General features: G+C 42.8%; 1 protein-coding gene across 18 annotated transcripts in view; it reads right to left on the bottom strand.

Moving 5' to 3' along the window:
* Positions 1 to 5,787, bottom strand: part of lcorl (ligand dependent nuclear receptor corepressor like) — a 122,810-nt gene extending 117,023 nt beyond the window's left edge. For 15 of the 18 annotated variants that reach the window (XR_004412941.1, XR_004412942.1, XR_004412944.1 and 12 more), the window contains exon 1: positions 5,643 to 5,782. Coding sequence is in view for 13 of the 18 variants with exons in the window: in XM_033026122.1 (XP_032882013.1) it covers positions 5,643 to 5,739 (97 nt within the window). In the remaining 5 variants the exon portion in view is untranslated. Of the gene's footprint in view, positions 1 to 5,642 lie in introns of all 18 variants that reach the window. The other 3 variants (XM_033026141.1, XM_033026132.1, XM_033026169.1) reach the window with 3 other exon arrangements.
* Between the last annotated feature and the right edge of the window lie 15,255 nt (positions 5,788 to 21,042).

Genomic DNA, 21,042 nt, shown 5'->3' on the forward strand with positions numbered 1-21,042 from the left:
AGGAGATTAGGGTAGTAAGCGATTAGAGGCAGTGAAGACAATAGTATTCTCAACAAATTTTAGTCTCGGGTGCTAGCAGTTTCCGAGAATGGTGAAAGATATTCAAAGAGACTGACAAATAATTTTCTGCCCAATCCAGGAAAGCAGCACAATGTAGTTGGCAATCAACTCACTCATTTACTCTAAACATTTTAAGCTTTCACCAAATCATTATGCATGGATACAATACCTGCCACGACACCAAAGTTATCACACAGTAACCTATGGAAAATGTTGGTGTTTTGCACCTAGAAAGCTGCCGGATTCAACAATAATCAAGTAGGCAACTTCCGAGATTAAACCAGATTGATGCTGTCTGGCTGGCATAGAGGGGAACATACTTCTTCAAACACTAAAATAAATCTTATATACCTGATAGAACAGAATTGCTAATCCCCCACCTACCCCCTCTTTCCCAAGTCCCACTCAAAGATCAAGGATCTGAAATATTATCTATGTATTTTTACCCACAGAATGACCATGCTCAGTATTCTCTTTCCTATCAAATTACCAACATTTGCAAAATTTTACATCCAGATAGATTTGCTTTCAATTTAATAAAAGACAGACAGCACGCTTGAAAAAAAAAATCCACCCCAGAGGTGCTCTTGAATATCACCCAAGATGTTTGCCCTCAAATATGTGTAATAAACAACTTTCTAAATCAATAAAGTATGAGTGGGAACACTGAAATTACAAGGGCATAAATAGGACAATCACAGCTAGGAACACTGTGCAATCATATCTGTAAAATAACATACTTGGTATCTTTAAAATCAAACAACATCTTGCAAGTGCCTTTCTGAAATTTAACATGGGCTGATGGGTGAAATGTTAACAATACCATAGACTTGCTCTGGCTAAAGACTAACAGAGAACCTAATTTCCAAAACTGTGTTCTACCCATCTTGAAGAATTTGAGATACCCAATGACAACACATGGTACTACATTAATTGCTAATTAAAAATAATGCTCCTGCTAGATTTTCAAACAAAAACCCTAGCTTTAAAAAACGAGAACGGGTTTATGTTTTAGATATACGCAAAATTAAATTTGAACATTATACAAAATAGAGCAAGTGTAAATCACATAGCTACTGTCTCATGTTGCGGCCTGACTTGCTGAGTTACTCCAGCATTTTGTCTACACACAGCTGCTCATGTCCTAAACTCCAATCCGATAAGATTGCAGATGAGACATTCTTGGCTTTGCCACTTCTGTCTGTTCCCAATTATCCGCAATTCGCCTAATCAGAATTCACCCAAAATCTTGAATCATCTTATTGCTACCATCTGGAAGATAGTACAGCAGGGCTCCCAAATTAGCAGTTGCCCGGGTGCCAATGACCACCCAAAGTGCCGCCGGGCAACCTAAACGCCGAGTCATTTTGCCCGACTTGGCACTGCAGATACTGGTTTATACCGAAGATAGACACAAAAAACTGGAGTAACTCAGCGGGTCAGGCAGCATCTCTGGTGAGAAGGAACGTGACGTTTCATGTCGGCGGCAGTAACAAGCAAAGATACGAGAGGAATTCCTCTCGTATCTTTGGTAACAAGCTGTAGTGCGGGGCAAAGATACTGGGTGCGGCGTGACGGACGGTCGGAGCGAATGACGTGTCCCGCACAGCAGCAGCGGCTCCTCCTCCTTCCGCATCCCGCCCGCCCTGATAGAGACGGCTGCTTGCCACTCCGCAATATCCGCTTTCAAAACAAACCCTCCCGCGCGCCGAGGCCGGGATGGAGGGGGAGGCCTCCTTTCGCCGTCTGAGGCACATGCACCGCTCGGCCCCACACCTTGCTGTTGGTTGGCGGAGGAGGGGAGGCAGTGGCGAGGAGATCCCAACCGCCTCCCCTTTTGGCGGCGGCGGCACTTGGCACTGGACAGGGACGCCCAAGGGGCGATGTTGTCCGACGAGCGCTGCCCTTCCTCCCTCGCCACCTCCCCCCCTCCCTCTCTCTAGTATGCCCCCTCTACCCCCTTATCCTGAGACCACTCCTCTCCATCCTGCACTGATCCCCATTCCCGCCTCTATTCAGTCCTCACTGACATCTCCTGTGCTGCCCTCCCCATCTACCCCCCCCCCCCCAATCTATTCATCCTGTTGCGATCACCCTATCCACCTCGCATTGATTCTCCTGCCACTCCCCATCCATCACTGGTCCCCCAATTCATCCTGTACTGACCCCCTTTCCCATTCATCCTGCACTTCTCCTCCATCCATCCTGTACTGAACCCCCCATTCATCCCGTACTGACCCACCCTCCATTTACCCTTCACCGATCCCCCCATCCATCCTGTAGTGATCTGCCCATTCATCTTTTACTGATTCCCATTGATCCTGCACTGGTCCCTCCATTCATCCTGTACTGATCCCCCCATCCATCTTGTAGTGATCTCCCCATTCACTTTTACTGAGCCCCCCCCCCATGGAAACGTCTTCAGAGCGAACATTGACTATGTTTGATAATGGAATGCAATCAAATGTATTTTAATTCCCAATGTTATTATTTGATTTAATCCATAAAGATGGATTAATTAAACTCGTGAACTCGTGAAACATTAAAACCGCAGTGTTCGATTGCCCGTGATACGTTATTACAGAATTCATTTTAACAGCAAATCAATGCTCTTAATATGGAGTATCAGTACTGTATTTATTTAATGAGCAACATTCACAACTATACGTTGGATTTATCCAGGTTTTACTTCTACAGTCGGTCACATACATCACAAATTTGGTCAGGAGATATTTCAGTTGAAATTTTAACGTTAATTCTGAAGTGGGAATGATGGAAACAACATTTATCAATAATTTTTTTTAAATCCGGTGTGTACAAACTGGGTTTCTTCATTGCTGTTCACAGCACGTACATTTAATCTGAATGTCTGATAATTTAGCATTTGACACCTTTAAACATATTACCAAACGAACATTTGCTGCAGTTATGCCCTTTGGCCATCTCTTGTCAGTTAGTGTAATGTTTAACCTGTCAGATGGGTATAGTCGGTTTTAACAGCTATTATCATAAAATGCCTTTAGAAATTTCCTTGCAACCTGTATATTTTGTTGTGGATAAATTATGTGGGAAGCGAGAGTGTTTCTGTACCAATAGCAATAACGACCATGGCCATGTCATGATAATTTTCGGTCCTTAACAGAAAACATGCTTGCATCAATCTGTATTGTGCATTGTTAAGCATATATGTTACCATGGTCCAGGACTTATTGACACAGGTTGATCATATGCTGAATAATCCAACCACTTTTGTTTGGAAGTGGAAAGAAATAAAATAAATTGCATTCATTGCAATGTGTAAAAGGAGTTGAGATACTGTATTATAATTTTGCTACATTGTCATTGTTGTTAATATCATGTCTTGATTGGTGAATGTTTAGTTTGTGACTTTATTTCAAGCAGAAATAATATGTGAGTGTTTCATTGGGCATAATTCCGACTGGTAACTACGCACTTCTTCCGAGCACATTATTGCACGCGTCATGCAAGCCGTCTTAAATGACCACTTAAACTATCATTTGGCAACCTAAAAAGCTGCCTAGGTTGCCCGGCTGGCAACAGGGAAAAACAGTTAAGTGAGAGCCCTGTACAGGAGCCCAAGAACCTTCATCTTCAGGTTCAAGAACAGCTTCCCATTAACACCAGGCTCTTCAAACACCCTGAACAGCAACATGAGTCTGAAGAAGGGTCCCGACCCAAAACATCACCCATTCCTTCGCTCCATAGATGCTGCCTCACCCGCTGAGTTTCTCGAGCATTTTTGTCTACCGTCGATTTTTCCAGCATCTGCAGTTCTTTCTTGAACAGCAACATCAAGTCACTACAGATCTAGTTCTACATATTTTGGTTTTGCATCCTCATGGCCCAGTTTACATAGTTAACTGATAATTTGCTGCGTGATTTTTTTGTTGTCTTTCTTACTATGTGTCTGTAAGCAAGAAAGACTAATTGTTCCGGTTCATATCCAGTGCATATGACAAACACATCCGAATCATGTACAGCTCTACGGGGTATTCTACAGTTTATGACAACAATTTAAAAAAAACCTGATCCCCATCCTAAATGGATAACCCTGCGCTGAAAATCGGCTCCCCGATTCTGAATTTCCTCAAGGGTCGAAACATTGCTTGCATTAAACGTTTCTCTGCCAAGAAACCAACAGGTGCTCCACTGAGAAATGTGGTGATGCTTTCCTGAGTACATAAGGAATTGACGTTCTCTTCACAATAACCGTTCTTTAAACGTCATAAAAAGCAGTAAATCTACTCAAGATACAGACAACGCTCGTCCACCAGCCTTTATGATGGAACCAAAAACCAGTCAACACAAATTGAAAAACCACAACACTGAAAACGACAACGTTTTTAAGTCTGCTAGTGGAATAAAACTACCTCGATGAAATAGTGAATGCTACTATAGTGCAAGGGCTGTTCAAATTGTGAGAGCTGTGTGTGTGTGAGTCAAGCTCTCGCCTTACGATCCGGTGAATATCGAGAGCTAAGACTTAGCGAAGACAAAAGCGCGCATCGAAATGGCGTGCGGGGACAACACGACAGCGTAGCTGGGTTGTCTGGACCCGGCACAACCCACCACCGGATACAAACAAAACACACACGGGAGTAGAAACAGGCGCCGCCAGAACGCGCGGCGACATCAGGTTTCGCGCGGATGGGGAAATCTCATGAAGTGAAATTTTTTTTTTTTAAACAAAAAAACTTCGCGAGAAAGTTTGCAGAATCTTGAAGTTCCGCCGCTGTGCAGAGCTGCAGGTTGACGGGTGGGAAGAGGAGTGCGGGAGTGTTGCAGCGAGCGCTGGGCTGGGCTGCCCGGCCGCTGCTGAAGCTGCTGCTGCCAAGGCGGAAGCCAAGGCTCGGTCACTGCCCGGGGGGAGGGGGGTTAATTATAACCTCCGCGCCGTCATGTGACTGTTTTTGTCAGCTCGGCCGTTAGGTCTGGGGCCGCCGCTCTTCACAAACCCCGACCGCAGCCCCACAAACCCAACCCCAGCCCGTCCCTCCTGGACCCGACTCCCGTCCCTCTCCTCCCGCCGTCCGTCCCAGCCGAGCCGTCAACCGGCCCCGTCCGTCCGTCCTCCCACAAAGGCCGGCGCCGCAAACAACTCGCTCTCCCCTCAGCTCCGGCCGCCAACCGCCACTGGGCGCAAACTCCGTGACACCGGGGTTGGAACAGAGGCGCCGACAACACCAGCCCGGCACCGCCATCAAGTCAACGGCAGCGACGGGCAACAGCAGCAGCAGCCGCCGCCGTCTCTCTCCGTCCCGCTCAGCCCGTCGCTCCCGCCGATTGCCCACCATCACTAGCCCGCCCGCCCATGGAGCCCGAACTCCTGAGAGTGCCTCGGACGGACAGCTGACAGTAATGGCGAGGGCTCTCGCAAGTCAAACAAAAGAAAATGGAGCCAGGTACCTCTGGAGAAGCAACTTCAGGGCCGCTCCGCCAGCAGCCGCTCCCTCCCTCCCTCACTCTCCGCCCGCCAGCCATCGCCGTCCACCCCCCGCCGCCGCCGCGGCGGCGGAGTCACCCAGCGACCGGGCAAACTCGGGGCCGAGAGGTCATCTTACCTACACAGTGTATGAGTTTATAGCGCCAGGAATCGAGTTCCCGCCGAAATCCTCTCCTCTCCGCCGTACACCTGGCGCTGCCGCACTGACTCGCCATTCCGCCCTGGCCCGGCCGGCCCGGCCCGCCCTGCCCTGCGTCTGGCGTCACCGCGCCGGCCCCGGCCCCGGCCACGACCCCCCAGCCCGCCCTGCGTCTGCCGTCACCGCGCCGGCCCCGGCCCCCAGCCCGCCCTGCGTCTGCCGTCACTCCGCCCTGCGTCTGACGTGCCGCGCGCCGCCGCGATTGGCGCGTGGCAGTGGCAGCGCCCCCGGCGGCCGCCGCTGCAACTGCAGCCCGCTGTCCCAGGGACAGGCATGGCACCGGCTGGGTGTGGTGGACAAAAGAGTTAGTAGCTTTGACCTAAGATATACATCAAAATGCTGGAGTAATTCAGCGGGGCAGGCAGCACCTTTGGAGAGTAGGAACGGGTGATGTTTCGGGTCAAGATCCTTCTTCAGACTGGCCGAGTTACTCCATACATTTTGTGTCGACGGTGTAAACCAGCATCTGCAGTTATTTCCTACACACAGCAGCTTTGACCTGATCGTTTTAGTCTATATTTGACCTTATCATTGTAGTCTACATTACAAAAAAGCAATGCACACCTACCAATGCACTTTTGTTTTGTTGCAGAGAACAATGTGGTTCTAACCTATTTTTTTCTCCCTCTCTTGGCACGGTTGATTAATCAATTTACGTTCAGGCTAAGTAAGTGATAAATCTTTCAGAAGAAAAGCTGCAACGGGAGGGCTCATGCAATTTTCTTTTGATGGCAAGAGCACGTAACTTGAACACGAGGATCTTCCTCACAAACTGTATTTGCGAATGTCGGTAAATAACGCTATAAAAAGCATACCCCAATGTTAAGAATGACCAAATACAGTACTAGAAACAAGTCACTTGTGGGTATCGCATGATCTTACAGCAATAAATCACTAAATAATAATTCTGCGTGATTGTAGTTCTCATTAAATTTGCTTTTTTTCTTGAAAGCTGTGTGTCATGATTATTAGAGATCATAATCTGAGCATTATGAAATAATTTATTTCCGTGAACGATAGGCAATGACTTAACCCATGTTAACAGAGTTGCAATCAGCATCTGACTGAAATCACATATCATGTTTTACTGAAAGCAATGAAAAATGTTATATTTCCGCGTTGTGATTAAAAATTAATTCTGCAATTTCGTTTTTTTGACTTGTTAAGGATAGAAAAGCGGAATGAAAACAAAGCGAGCACATATTAGAATGACGTAGTAGCTGTAAATACATTCACAGTTGTCAATGGCTGCAAGTGTAACAAAATACCAAGACTATTATAATCCCGATAAAAAAGAAAGCGGATTCTCCTGTTTTCACACAATTGGATGATTTTCCTCGCATTAGTCAGTATCGCCTGCCTGCAGTTAACCAACTGACAATGGATGTATGGCTGCACATACATGTGTTTGCAGACGGAAGCGCAACCCAAGAGTGGCGAAATAATCCTAGTGACCCTGCCGTGTAATTTCAATTTATTCTGTTTTTATTTAAGATGTTTATAATCTTCCATATTTTCCGTTTAGTTTGCACGTAAATATGGGTTTCACGCAGGCAGTGGAAATAGTACACATTAATCTGTATCGCAACAGTGCTTCTTGTTGATATTATGAAATTATTTATCCATTTTCGCAATTCAACCATGATTAACAGTTGCAATTAAACATGATATTGATGACTGGGACTCATTGATCGTTGCGTTAAGGATAGAATGGTTTCCCTAGCACGGGACGTGATTGTTATTACCTGCCGAACAGCTAAATGTTGTCTAATATTTGCTGCATCCAGCCAAGGATACTTTATTTTTTGAGGAAGTGCAAAGCAAGTTTAGATTTAATCGGTCCCTTGTAAACTTCCCCTGGTGTGTAGCAAAGGATCTTTGGTGTGTAGGGAGTGGCTGGGAAAGTGGAATAACACAACGTGATCGGTGGTCAGCGTGGACTAGATGGCCCAAAGATGAACACTGAGCAATCTTCAGCAAACATTGCCCACTTCTGACTTTATGAAGGATGAATATCATTGATGAAGCAGCTGACAACCATTGGGTCCAGGATACTGCCTGGGGTGGTTCACCTCTAACAACGACCAATGCATTCCTTTGGCAGAGGGGTAGCTCCAAACATTGACGCGATGACCCTAATAATCCATATTACAATGGCTCCTTGACACCAAACCAAGTTAAATGCTGACGAAATCGAGGACTGTTAGTCATACCTTTTTAGAATTTAGAATCCAGTTTCGTGTTTAGATCAAGGCTGTAATTATAATTTTTTTCATTTTTGCATGTTTAGAAAACAGAATTCTAACTTACTTTTTGTATTCTCAGGAATGCAGCTGGAAAGAAACAGTTGAAAAAGAAAGAAAACTAATAATAAGTATTCACAAATTTAAAATTACAGATGCGGTTGCATACACACTTATCGTTTAAAAAAATATATGTTTATCCTTTATGATTTTATTAGTTCTTTGACATAAAGAAACAATCATGATTTGATTTAAAATAATCCTATGTGAGATGATAGTTTTAACTATTACTTTCTGATATCAGAAAATATAATATTTTGTTCTACAGGGAAGAAAGGTGACTGATTCAATTTTTATAAAATTGATTTTGTCTGGTGGTGTAATAAAACCAATATTGACTGCAGTGTTCAGCCCAGACCGAGTTTCCCCACAGGTGCTGAATTGACCTCAGCTGTGCACACTTTACAATGTACTCAGCCATGTTTGGGTCAATAGGTTACTGTTCCATTTCTCAATTACAATCAGTATTACTTAAGTATGGGGGAACTTTATATTGAGGAAACTAATCCAATATCCCGCAGTGTCGAGTGTTCCCCAGCACTTTATTTGGAGCTGCCAGAAAGGATGATCAAGATGCACAGACCGACACAAACACTGACAAAGAGAGTTTGGGAGTGAAGACAAATTGGAAAAAAAGGGGAATGTGGTAGATATTTAAAGCATGAGTTAATTACTGAGGTAATAATTTAAGAGTGACAATTTTATCCATGAGCAATAAGCAAGCAACATCAACTATAGTGTATTTAAAAATTATTTTTGCATTTTTCAGTTTGCTTCTGCTCCCTGACACTTTTGAATCCTCATTCCTGCATTAGATCTATATGGAATGAATTAACAATTAACCCCTCTTAACTATTATGGTTAATTTCATTCATATAAAATCAGAATTGATTATTTAAATATTTGAGCGATCCTTACATAAATATGATTGTCATATATCTGCAATTGTCTTCATATTCGTAGCAAATTTACTTGTATTTCCCAAGCTTTCAAATTATGAAAATCAGAACTTACACTTGGCTTATAATGAACAAGGGTGCCAATTAAAGTCTTACAGAAATTATTATATAACTTTTGCCTTTGGAGTGATTTAAAGATCAGAATCATATATATATATTACTATAGTGAAGAAATTGTCCTTTTCTAGTCAGAGACCCACAGCTCAGAAATGGGGCCCTTTGCCTCCCCCACCCTCCACATCCATACTGACCCTTTTGCTGAATTACCGCAATCACATTTGCCCACATTAGGTTCATATCCTCCCATATCTGGCCTATTTTAAGTGCCTGTCTAAAGACATTTTAAAATCTTGTGAGTTCCAGATGTCAATTGCTCTGGAAATAAAAATCCCTTCAAATCCCCTCCTTACTCCCACCTTAAACCTATGTTGTCTTGTTTTTGATACCCCTATCAAAGGTAAATGATTCTGATCATATACTATATCTGTTCCTCTCATAATTTTATATCCCTGTTAGGTCACCCCTTCACCTCCTTTGCTGCAGGGAAAACAAACATAGTCTATCCAATCTCTCCCCATAATTAAATCTTCCAATCCAGGCAATATCCTGATTAATTTCCTCAGCATGCTCCAGTACATCTTTGTTCCCGAATGCATCAACTTGGACTTTTTGGGATTGAATTCCATTTGCCAATGCTTGTCCAGCTTTCTGTCTGAGGCATATCCTACTGTAGATTTAGACAATCGCCTCGCTATCCTCAATACCATTAACATTTGTGCCATCTTTCATATCTTTCCTTTGTCAATTATGCCTGATCAAATTATGGATTGCTTTATTAAAGATATGAAACATATTTCAATACAATGTATTTTCCCATGAACCTCTCCTATAAAGAACAATTGTGTGTACAAAGCTTTGCAGAATATCTTGTAAAACATTCCACTGTGTTAACATCTTCTCAGATAATATTACAAGTTGACTTTACTTGCAATTATTTTTTTATAATCTGAATCTTTTCATGAAGATACCCTAAATGTCATATGACATGCCAAAAATACAAAATATTACAATTTTAGAGGATTTTTCCCATTTAATTATAAACTTACATTTTGACTCGCATTTAAAATAAACTGTTGAGATTCTGAAAAACTTTAATGAGCTGCATCTTTCCCTTTGCTCTACCTATGGCACTTGAATTTGATTGTAGTTATGAACAGAATGATTTTATTTGATTTGATTGGATAGCATGCAAAACAAAGCTTTTCACTCAGTACACATCACAAATATAAACCTAAAGCTAGACCTAAGAGAGTATTTGCTCTTCAGGCTTAAACTATTTGCAGAGCCTGACACTGGCAAGTTGGCTTTGAGGTAATTTATTTGATTGGTTGATTGTAATTACAAACCAACATTTTAGTTTATTAGTTTATTGTCACGTGTACCGAGATACAATGAAAAGCTTTTGTTGCGTGCGAACCCGTAAGTGGAAAGACAATACATGATTACAATTTGAGAGGGCGAAGGGTAAATCAGAGGTGAACAAAGGGGACTATGGAGCCATGAGGGAGGAGCTGGCCAAAGTTGACTGGAAAGATACCCTAGTTACACCTCAAACATTTTTTTTGAGGTGTAACTAGGAAAATGGACAAGGGAGAGCCAGTAGATGTAGTGCACCTGAACTTTCAGAAAGCATTTGATAAGGTCCCAAATAGGAGATTAGTGCGTAAAATTAGAGCTCATGGTATTGGAGGTAGGGTGCTGACATGGATAGAAAATTGGTTGGCAGACAGAAAACAAAGAGTAGGGATCAACGGGTCCCTTTCAGAATGGCAGGCAGTGACTAGTGGGGTACCTCAAGGCTCGGTGCTGGGACTGCAGCTATGTACAATATGCATTCATGATTTAGATGAAGGGATTAAAAGTAACATAAGCAAATTTGCTGATGACACAAAGCTGGGTGGCAGTGTGAACTTTGAAGAGGATGCTATGAGGATGCAGGATGACTTGGACAGATTGGGTGAGTGGGCGGATGCATGGCAGATGCAGTTTAATATGGATAAATGTGAGGTTATTCACTTTGGGGCCGAACGCACTATGGGAACTTCACTTGCCCCCTGCAGGAACTATACATCAGGAGGTGCAACTCCAGAGCCAACAATATCATGAGAGACCCCTTCCACCCCTGCAACGAACTGTTCCAGCTGCTACGGTCAGGCAAACGCCTCCGTTGCCATGCGGTGAGAACGGAGAGGTTGAGAAGGAGTTTCTTCCCAGAGGCCATTCGGACTGTAAACGCCTATCTCACCAGGGACTAACTCTACTGAACGTTTTTCCTTCCATTATTTATTATGTAAAAGAATATGTGTGTTATGATTGTGTTTATAGTTTGGTTGTTTGTATTTTGCACAAAAATCCGCGAGCATTGCCACTTTCATTTCACTGCACATCTCGTATGTGTATGTGACAAATAAACTTGACTTGACTTGAAAACAGGAAGGCAGATTATTATCTAAATGGAGTCAACTTGGGAAAAAGGGAAGTATAACGGGATCTGGGGGTCCTTGTTCATCAGTCACTGAAAGTAAGCATGCAGGTACGGCAGGCAGTGAAGAAAGAGAATGGCATGTTGGCCTTCATAACAAGAGGAGTTGAGTAGAGGAACAAAGAGGTCCTTCTGCAGTTATACAGGGTCCTAGTGAGACCACACCTGGAGCATTATGTGCAGTTTTGGTCTGCAAATTTGAGGAATTACATTCTTGCTATTGAGAGAGTGCAGCGTAGGTTTACAAGGTTAATTCCTGGGATGGCCGGACTGTCATATGTTGATAGAATGGAGTGGCTGCGCTTGTCTACTCTGGAATTTAGGATGAGAGGGATCTTATTGTAACATACAATGCAAATGGCATGTTGGCCTTCATAACAAGAGGAGTTGAGTATAGGAGCAAAGTGGTCCTTCTGCAGTTCTACAGGGCCCTAGTGAGACCACATCTGGAGTATTGTGTGCAGTTTTGGTCTCCCAAATTGAGGAAGGACATTCATGCTATTGAGGGAGTGCAGCGTAGGTTCACCAGGTTAATTCCCGGGATGGCGGGACTGTCATATGTTGAAAGAATGGAGCGGCTGGACATGTATATTCTGGAATTTAGAAGGATGAGAGAATATCTTATTGAAACATATAAGATTATTAAGGGTTTGGACACGCTAGAGGCAGGTAACATGCGCCCGATGTTGGTGGAGTCCAGAACCAGGGGCCACAGTTTAAGAATAAGGGGTAAGCCATTTAGAACGGAGATGAGGGAAAGAGAGTTGTGAGTGTGGAATTCTCGGCCTCAGAGGGTGGTGGAGGCTGGTTCTCTGGATGCTTTTAAGAGAGAGCTAGACAGAGCTCCTAAAGATAGTGGAGTCAAGGGATATGGGGAGAAGGCAGGAATGGGTACTGATTGTGGATGATCAGCCATGGTCACATTGAATGGTGGTGCTGGCTGTTGCGGCCAAATGGCCCACTCCTGCACCTATTGTCTATTGTCTAATTGAGCCATCCACAGTGTCATGGCTATTATAAACAAAAATGCTGGAGTAACTCAGCGGGTAAGGCAGCATCTCTGGAGAATTTAGATATACTCAGGTTTGGAAGGGGGATTTTTCTTCAGACTCATTTATGGAGGGGGAGCTGCAAGAGACGTGGGGGCAGGACAAAGTCTGGCAAGTGATGGGGGATTCAGACGAAGGGGGGAGGTTGATTGGCAGATAGTTGGATAAAGGCCAGCGATGAAAAGACCATGTGAGAGATAAGGAGATATGGATGGAAGAAGCATTACCTGAAATGTGAAGGCTGAAGAAGGAATATAGGCGAAAGGGGAAGTTGTGGAGTGGAAGGGAAAATGAAGAAATGGGTGTGCATTCAGGCAGGGCGGAGTGTAAGATGCTGTTTAGCGTGGGTAGCTTACAACCCAATGGTATGAACAATGAAATTCTGAATTTTAGTTTAGTAACCTACAAGTAGCTCCCTTTTTTCCCACCCCCACCTTTTCCCCCTCTCTTCCCTGTGCCCACCTGGATACATACCTATTTCTCCCTTTCCCCCCCCCCCCCCCCCCACACCCTCACCAGTCTATTCAGTAAGTTACTTCAGCACTTTGTCCTTTTTTGTGAACTAGCATCTGTGATTCATTGTGTCTATATTATTTGATCTGAAATCTTAAAATAATTCAAGAAACCAGTTTATAGGTCATTCTAAAAAGATTAATCTAAGCAGTTTTTACAATATTTGACGGAGGTGTCTCCCTCCCAAAGCGTGGAAGAGTGAGGAAAACACGGATGAAAATACATGATTGCGAAGAATCTGTTCAGTTTGCTTCTTAAAGCCTAACGTTATTTGGCATCTCAAACAGCACCCCCACATTGATACATGTGGGATGAGTGCGTGCTTTGTACAGGGTCTCCCTGGAGCAATTTCTATTATACGGGTATTGCCTGCAAGGGAATTAGCTTTACTTCCGCAAATTGGCAAAACGAAGGCAGAGGGATGGGGGAAACGGTTAGATGGTCGAATCAAAGAGCTTAGTTCAAAAGATCGGGTAAGCCATCGGCTTGAGTCCAGCTGATGACAGACTGAGGTGGGATGAAGGAGCACCTGTGTGAAACGTGTGTGCATTAGGACCAAGGGATAAATACCAATGTTTGGACCTACCTGGCAGAGAGTCATGTGCCGGACTCCACTCACAGAGAAACCGGAACCAATTGAGTGAGTGACTGTATGTCACGTTGGGGCATGCAATAAGTATTTGACCGCCCTCAGCAGTCATATTTTGATTAAGCTCCTCAACACAGCGGATAGCAATGTGAAAGCAGTTACAGACCCTTAAACACCCTGCAAACACGTCATAATGTTGAGACTGGTTAAAACCCCAAAGTTAAGTAAGGAAATCTAAACCCGCAATGTTTCCGAACACCTTCCCCGTGCCTAAGATCTACATCCAGTCGAGTTCAAGTTCAGCAAATCAGCACAAAACTTCTGTTCCTGAATTGCCAACTTTTTCTAAACCGTCTCTATTTGGTGTGCAGAAAGAAACTGCAGATGTTTAAGAAGGAACTGCAGATGCTGGAAAATCGAAGGTAGACAAAAGTGCTGGAGAAACCCGCTGAGTTTCTCCAGCACTTTTGTCTACCAAGGAACTACAGATGCTGGTTTATACTGAAGATAACACATATCAAAAGACTAAAGTTTCTCCAGCATTTTTGTCTACCTTCGTAGATGCTGGCTCACCCGCAGAGTTTCTCCAGCATTTTTGTCTAACTTTAGATGCTGCCTCACCCGCAGAGTTTCTCCAGCATTTTTGTCTACTATCAAAATACATAATCAGCGTGCAAAACGGTTTAATGGAAGATAAATAAAATAAACAATTTATATGCTGCTAATAGCGAAAAAATTGTAACACCTTTAAATCGAGATATCAGTGTTAATCTTTTTTTTAAGTATGTAACATTAAAAAAAAATCAATTTGAACAACGCGATTTTCTTCGGTTAAAGATATTGATATCAAATATCAACTTTATTGGTGATATTTTAGTCATTGGTTTCCTGGAGCAAGTTGCAGCGGTTTGTTTCTTTATATTATTTATTTCTAAGTCTAAGATTTCAAGAGAGTTTATTGTCATGTGTCCCTGATAGGAAAATTAAATTGTTGCTTGTTGCAGCATGACAAATTATTTAGGCATAAATGCAGATCAGATCAGATCCGTGTGACCATATACCATACCATTGAATATATATATATACACACATAAATACACAGATAAAGTGCAATAGGCTGTTATAGTTCATGGTTTGTTTGAAGTTGTGTTTAACAGTCTGATGGCTGTGGGGAAGCAGCTGTTCCTGAACCTGGATGTTGCAGATTTCAGGCTCCTGTACCTTCTACCTGATGGCAGCGGAGAGATGAGTGTGTGGCCAGGATGGTGTGGGTCCTTGATGATGCTGGCAGCCTTTTTGAGGCAGCATCTGAGATAGATCACCTCGATGGTAGGGAGGTCAGAGCCGATGATGGACAGGGCAGTGTTTACAACCTTTTGCAGCCTTTTCCACTCCTGGATGCTCAGGTTGCCGTACCAAGCCATGATGAATGAAGCTTTTGTATGTGTGTGTGTTTTTTGTCTGTCAGTTAAAATGGTGAATAAAACATTATTTGACTGCGACGTGCAATTCATTTTCATTTGTGGGAACAACATAGAATCAATTTGAATATTCATTTAATAATACATTATTCTTATATTTTCCATAATGTAAAAGGAGATAATTCAGTTCATTAGTCTATGATGGCTCTCAGACCATTCCCTCCGGGCAGCATTGTGGAGCAGCTCATAGAGATGCTGCCTCACAGTGCCAGAGACCTGGGTTCAATCCTGACCTTAAGTGCTGTCTGTGCGGAGTTTGCACGTTCTCCCTTCCTCCGACATCCCAAAGATGGGCAGGTTTGTAGGTTAATTGGCTTCTGTAAATTGCCACTAGTGTGTAGGGAGTGGATGCGAAAGTGGGATAAGATGGAACTAGTTTGAACAGGTCGACCTGGACTCGATGGGCCACATGGCCTATTTCCATGCTGTATATTTTTCAATCAATCAAAGTGCCATTTTCCCACTCCTCTAGCCTTATTCAGTTTGTTGACACAATTTGAAGTATATACTAATTTCACAATTATATTTGGGAATACTCTACTCTAGAGATTGTGCCATTGTGTTTTTCTCTGGTTATTTAATGGAAAACAGGGCTACCTATCTCAGATTGGTAAAGCAATCTTCCGGTCAAGGAGCTCATCAATATGTCACGTTGGATTCACTCAGAATTACTTCTGTGAGAAACTGTAAGATGTGCGGTAGAGACGTCGCAGCGGTCTGTCTTTTTATTATTTTTGTCTCGTTTGAATGTAGTTTTTATTAATTTTTTTTGTGTATGTGTGTGGGTAGGTGTGTGGGGGGCGGGGGGCGGGGGGTGGGGGAAACTTAAAAAAATCTATCCCCTGCACGGAGAACCCGACCTTTTCTCTGTCGGGTCTCCGTTGTCGTTGGGGCCAAGCACCGTGGAACGGCCTCCAACCGGAACGACCTGGGGCTCCAGTCGCGGAGCTGCGGACCTACTCACCATCGCGGAGCTGGCCAAGTTCGGAGCGGGAGGAGCGGTGGTGGCGCGCTGCTGCGACCCAACCCCCGGAGATTCGGAGGCTAACCGCAGGTTTGGTGGACGGTGACACCGGGAGCCCGCGGGTCCCTGCTGGGAGACCGCTTTTCGGGGCTTCCGCAACGACGACTTCACCCGCCCGAGTTGCGGGGTTGAAGATTACCTGGAGCGGGGCCTTACATCACCGCCCCGCGTGGCTTGGAACGGCTGCCCGACGTTGCTAGCGCCCGCCGGGGTTCCAACAACAAGACCCGGAGCGTGGCCTTGCACCACCCGGCGCGGCGTAAATGGCCAAGGGACAATTACCATCGCCCGCCGGGGGTTTTGACTTTGACTCTGACATCTGGAGGGGAATGGGGAAGTGCAGGGGAGAGATAAGTCTTTGCCTTCCATCACAGTGAGGAGGAGATGCGCTGTGATGGATGTTTGTGTAAATTGTGTTGTGTCTTGGTTCTTTCTTGTGTGTATGACTGCAGAAACAACATTTTGTTTGAACCTCAATGGGGTTCAAATGTCAAATAAATTGTATTGTATTGTATAAGTTACACAACCAGCATAATTATTAGGAAAACATTTGATTGTAAATTATAATTATAAGTATAGGTATAAAAAATGAAAAGCAGAACCAACTCAGTAAAATTAATATGTTTTAAATGGCTAAATCATTACGTCTTAATGTGAAGTCTGGTTAAAGATAACTGTGTAAAAATGTTAAAAAAAACCCATGTAGAATGCAAACAGTGAAATGAATGATTTACCAGGTGTTAATCTAAACTGTATTTACTTTCATAGACTAGTTCAAAATAAAATGACATTCTATTCAACAATTAGTGGATTCGATCAGGAGTTTATTTTCAGCTAAAAGCAACTTATAATTATGAAATTAATAGAGAAATCTTAATAATTGTGCATGATAATATTGGGCAAACCTGCAGCTTGGTAGATAGTCAATGTACTTTGTGGTTTTCAAAACACACTTATGTTGTATCTGTCCTTACTGATTGTGACACCACTGTGATATCCAACTGATATACATAAAACTATCCTATCCACTCTCACCATAGAGCTAAAGGAGCTGGTCTACAGTTTCCTTCTGAACAGCACTGGGTACCATAACAACCAGCATTGCCATCCCTACCTGAAGCAAGCAGCTGAACAAATACAATGCTGCACTGGCACAAAGGAGAGTTAAGTCGAACAGTTGCAAGACTTGGGTCTTACATATCGCATATCTTGCTTTAGTTAAGCTTAGATATCTCCTCTGTTAGTTTGTTGGGCCCATTCCTTAACTGAGGATATTATAATGCACAAACAATCTGAGAAGTTAGTTTGCAATATATTCAATACACTCAGCAGAAGAAGTTGCTAATGAATCACCATTTGGTAATTGTTTACAAATTACCATGAGAAGAAACATTCAACCTCCTCACCAAAGATCCTATTTGCTCCTCATTGCTCAGAGTGGGAATGGGAATGGTGTGGATCTGCCCTCCAGTGGCATGTATGGAGAAACACAATAACAGTTGGTTACCACTCATGTCACGACTGCTCGATGCCATTAGGTATTACCTGTCAAGTGAGGTAGGGTGAGTCTCTGAAAGCAGTGATTCTCATTATGTGTCAAAAGTAGAGTGCTGGTGCTGACTTAAGTATAAGAGAGATGATACAAATACAGGAAGTGGAACATCTAGATCTCCTGCAGCTTGCTAGGTGAACGAACAGTCATGCACAAATCATTTTGAAACATGGCTCTTGTTCAGGAGCATGCACAAGTGCGTGACTCAAAAGGAGTTCAGAATACCAGAAAGTGACAACAAATGCTTGCATCAAATGTACTCCTGATATACAATTTTTGTGCCTGTCATTCCTTTGTTGCAAAATGAAGGAAAATTGTTGTTTCTCTGAGAATGAATAAATCATTCTATCTGGTTGAACAGCATCTACTTATATGAGGATTCCTACTCTTTCTTTGTGTGTAATATTAATCTAGGAGTAACACTGCGGTTATTTGCAAACAGCCTTTTTGCTTCAATGTCACTACATGAAATAGAATTGGCATGCTGTTATCACCCGATAACACAATGCCCAGAGTAGGCGAATCGAGGACCAGAGGACATAGGTTTAAGGTGAATGGGAAAAGATTTAAAAATAATTAAAGGGGTGACTTTTTCACACAAAAGGTGGTGGGTGCATGGAATAAGCTGCCAAAGGAGGTAGTTGAGATGGGTTTAGTGTATGATACGATACGATAGAACTTTATTTATCACAGGAGGGAAATTGATCTGCCAACAGTCATAAAAACACAAAATACATGAAGCATGAAATTAAAGTGACGAGTGGAAAGGATTGGGGATGTGCAAAAATCGGGGAGGGGGGGAGGGGTCAGTCTCAGTCTATCCCACGACAGAAGAGGAGGGGGAGGAGTTGTATAGTTGCTGGGACATGTTGGCCGGTGTGCGCAGGTTGGGCCGAAGGGCCTGTTTCCAAGCTTTATCACTCTATGACTCTATAACATGCCTATCCTTTATGCCTCCGACGACATCACTAGTTTCCCAGCATTGTCCTTCTCTGAAAAGAACTGATGCAAACTTTCTAATAAGTGGGGGAAGGGCTCTCCTAATTACACTGCATCAGTTCAAAATATGCTAAATCTCTGAACATATACAAAAAAAAATTATTCTTGACGTTGATTGCGTTGATTAACGTTGATGTTAAATATATTTAATTCCCAGCAAGGCAGTAAACAGGTAATGAAATGAAGCGTACTAATATTTCAAATATGTTCATTATATAGCTGAAGTGACCATCTGCAGAACTTGTTGCAGGAAGTCTGCATAAGACGCATACCTATTGAGGTATATAATACTTATACTACTACTACAATAATACTTATTGAGTCCACCGAGAAAATATTAAATATAGTTTCTCTTTGTTGTGAAATTAAAGAACTTTCTGCTCCAGTGAGAACACTAACTGGAAGCGCTTATTGATCTTAGTTAAAGTAAAAATGTAACATAGCTGATCGCTTTATTGTGTCCTTATTATGCCTGTTTGTGGGACTGCAGTGGAGCAGAGCATTCTGACTATTTCTGACCTATTGAATATAAAAAGACAAAATAGTTTTTATTGTTCTCTAGCAGGCTGGCTCCCTATCTACTAATGACAACTTTGTTGCTTAAAATCAATACATGCAGGAAAAAAATACCCCCACATGAGAAAATTAGAACCCATCAGTAGCTCTATTTAAACTAGTCTCTTTACCTCCTATGGTAACTATGTGAGAGCACGGATGTCACCAATACAGGCCAGTCAGCACAGCAAGTAATGCTTTCAGAAATGTCAACCCAAACCTAATGCTTATTTAAACCAAGGATATAAACATTCATTATCAGTAAACTGATAAGGCTTTGGATTTCTTTTTTTTTTGCATTTCCTTGTACGATATTGTATTGGTAAACACCATAAGCTATAACGTTTACTCTAATCAGCTTATCCAAACCTTTTATGGGACCTTGTCAAGTCACAGAATTCCAGAGAATGAAATCCCTTGGCTAGTCCTAATCTGCACTTGCCCCATCAACAGCAGAGGCATAATCAACTGTTCTATTTGTGTACAAGGAATATCTTAAAAATCAGAGATTTGCAAATACACCTATTATAGTATAACATTAATATCTGCTGATTGTGATCCTAACGCTTATGGCCAAATTGTGAGCCATTGCCTGATGCTGACCCCATTATTGTTTGTGGTGTCAACAAAATTGCAAAATGGCAGGAAGATGTACCTTTGGCATTCACAGAATGCTCACAGAAATGAACTTTTGAAATGAATGATTAAAGTTAATTGATTGTAAATATATTGGCTTTCCTCTGGATATTATGGCCTAGAAATTGTTGTTCATCCTGGTTTATTACAGGCTCTTCGCCCAGCATGACAACAACCATTTCAGTTGCAATCTTACTGCTGAAAGCCACTGGTGTTAATGAGACAATGATGCATATTTTCCATGGCTTGGTGTTGAATGTTGAACATGGCGAATGGAAGCAAGGCAAGGGGACCTCGAGGCGAAACAAAGGCCAGATTGTTATTTGGTTTATACAGTGGGGAAATAATGGAAATAAGTGGAGCTTAACAAAGAACGAGGGGCAGTGAGGCAGTGACAAGGCTGGGTATGAGAGGGTAATAGTAGTGGTTGACTGCCAAAGGGGTCTTACTGGTGTGTGGCAGGATTGTTGTGCTCGCTGGCATGAGATCAATCACATGCAGGGTGGTAGAGTGGAAATCAGTAAATTAATGAGGGAGTTGGGAGTGAGAGTTTGGGCCGACTGGGGTTCAGGGTTTATGAATGGGGATGGAGGAGTTAATACACCCCGAGAACTGGGGAATTGAATGGTGGGTATCGGTGAAAACCACTGTATAGATAAGAAAATGTCGCACATTTTTCATGGCATGTTGTTGAACATTGAATGGAATGGTGAATAACTGAGTATATCTCAGCCCAGAAAAGGCTTATTAAAATCTGGTTGGTCAAGTAGTGATCAATGGCATTAATTTCACATATTTTGATGCACATCTGATGTAGAAATCACATTCAATGCACAAGGGTGATTCATGGGTGTAAGCGCCTGGCTGAATTTCTGACAAGGGTGCACTTTGACCAGGAAATGAGAACAGTCATTTGTACAGTGTGCAGGACACACACACACACACACACACACACACACACACACACACACACACACACACACACACACACACACACACACACACACACACACACATACACACCAATTATGTAGCACTGCCAACAACAATGCAATCTATTCAATCGTTTCGGTCTTTATGTGATAAAGTTATCGAAAATAACGGAATAATCTGAGTA

This window comes from Amblyraja radiata, chromosome 1 (genome assembly GCF_010909765.2).
Source record: "Amblyraja radiata isolate CabotCenter1 chromosome 1, sAmbRad1.1.pri, whole genome shotgun sequence".
NCBI lineage: Eukaryota > Metazoa > Chordata > Chondrichthyes > Rajiformes > Rajidae > Amblyraja > Amblyraja radiata.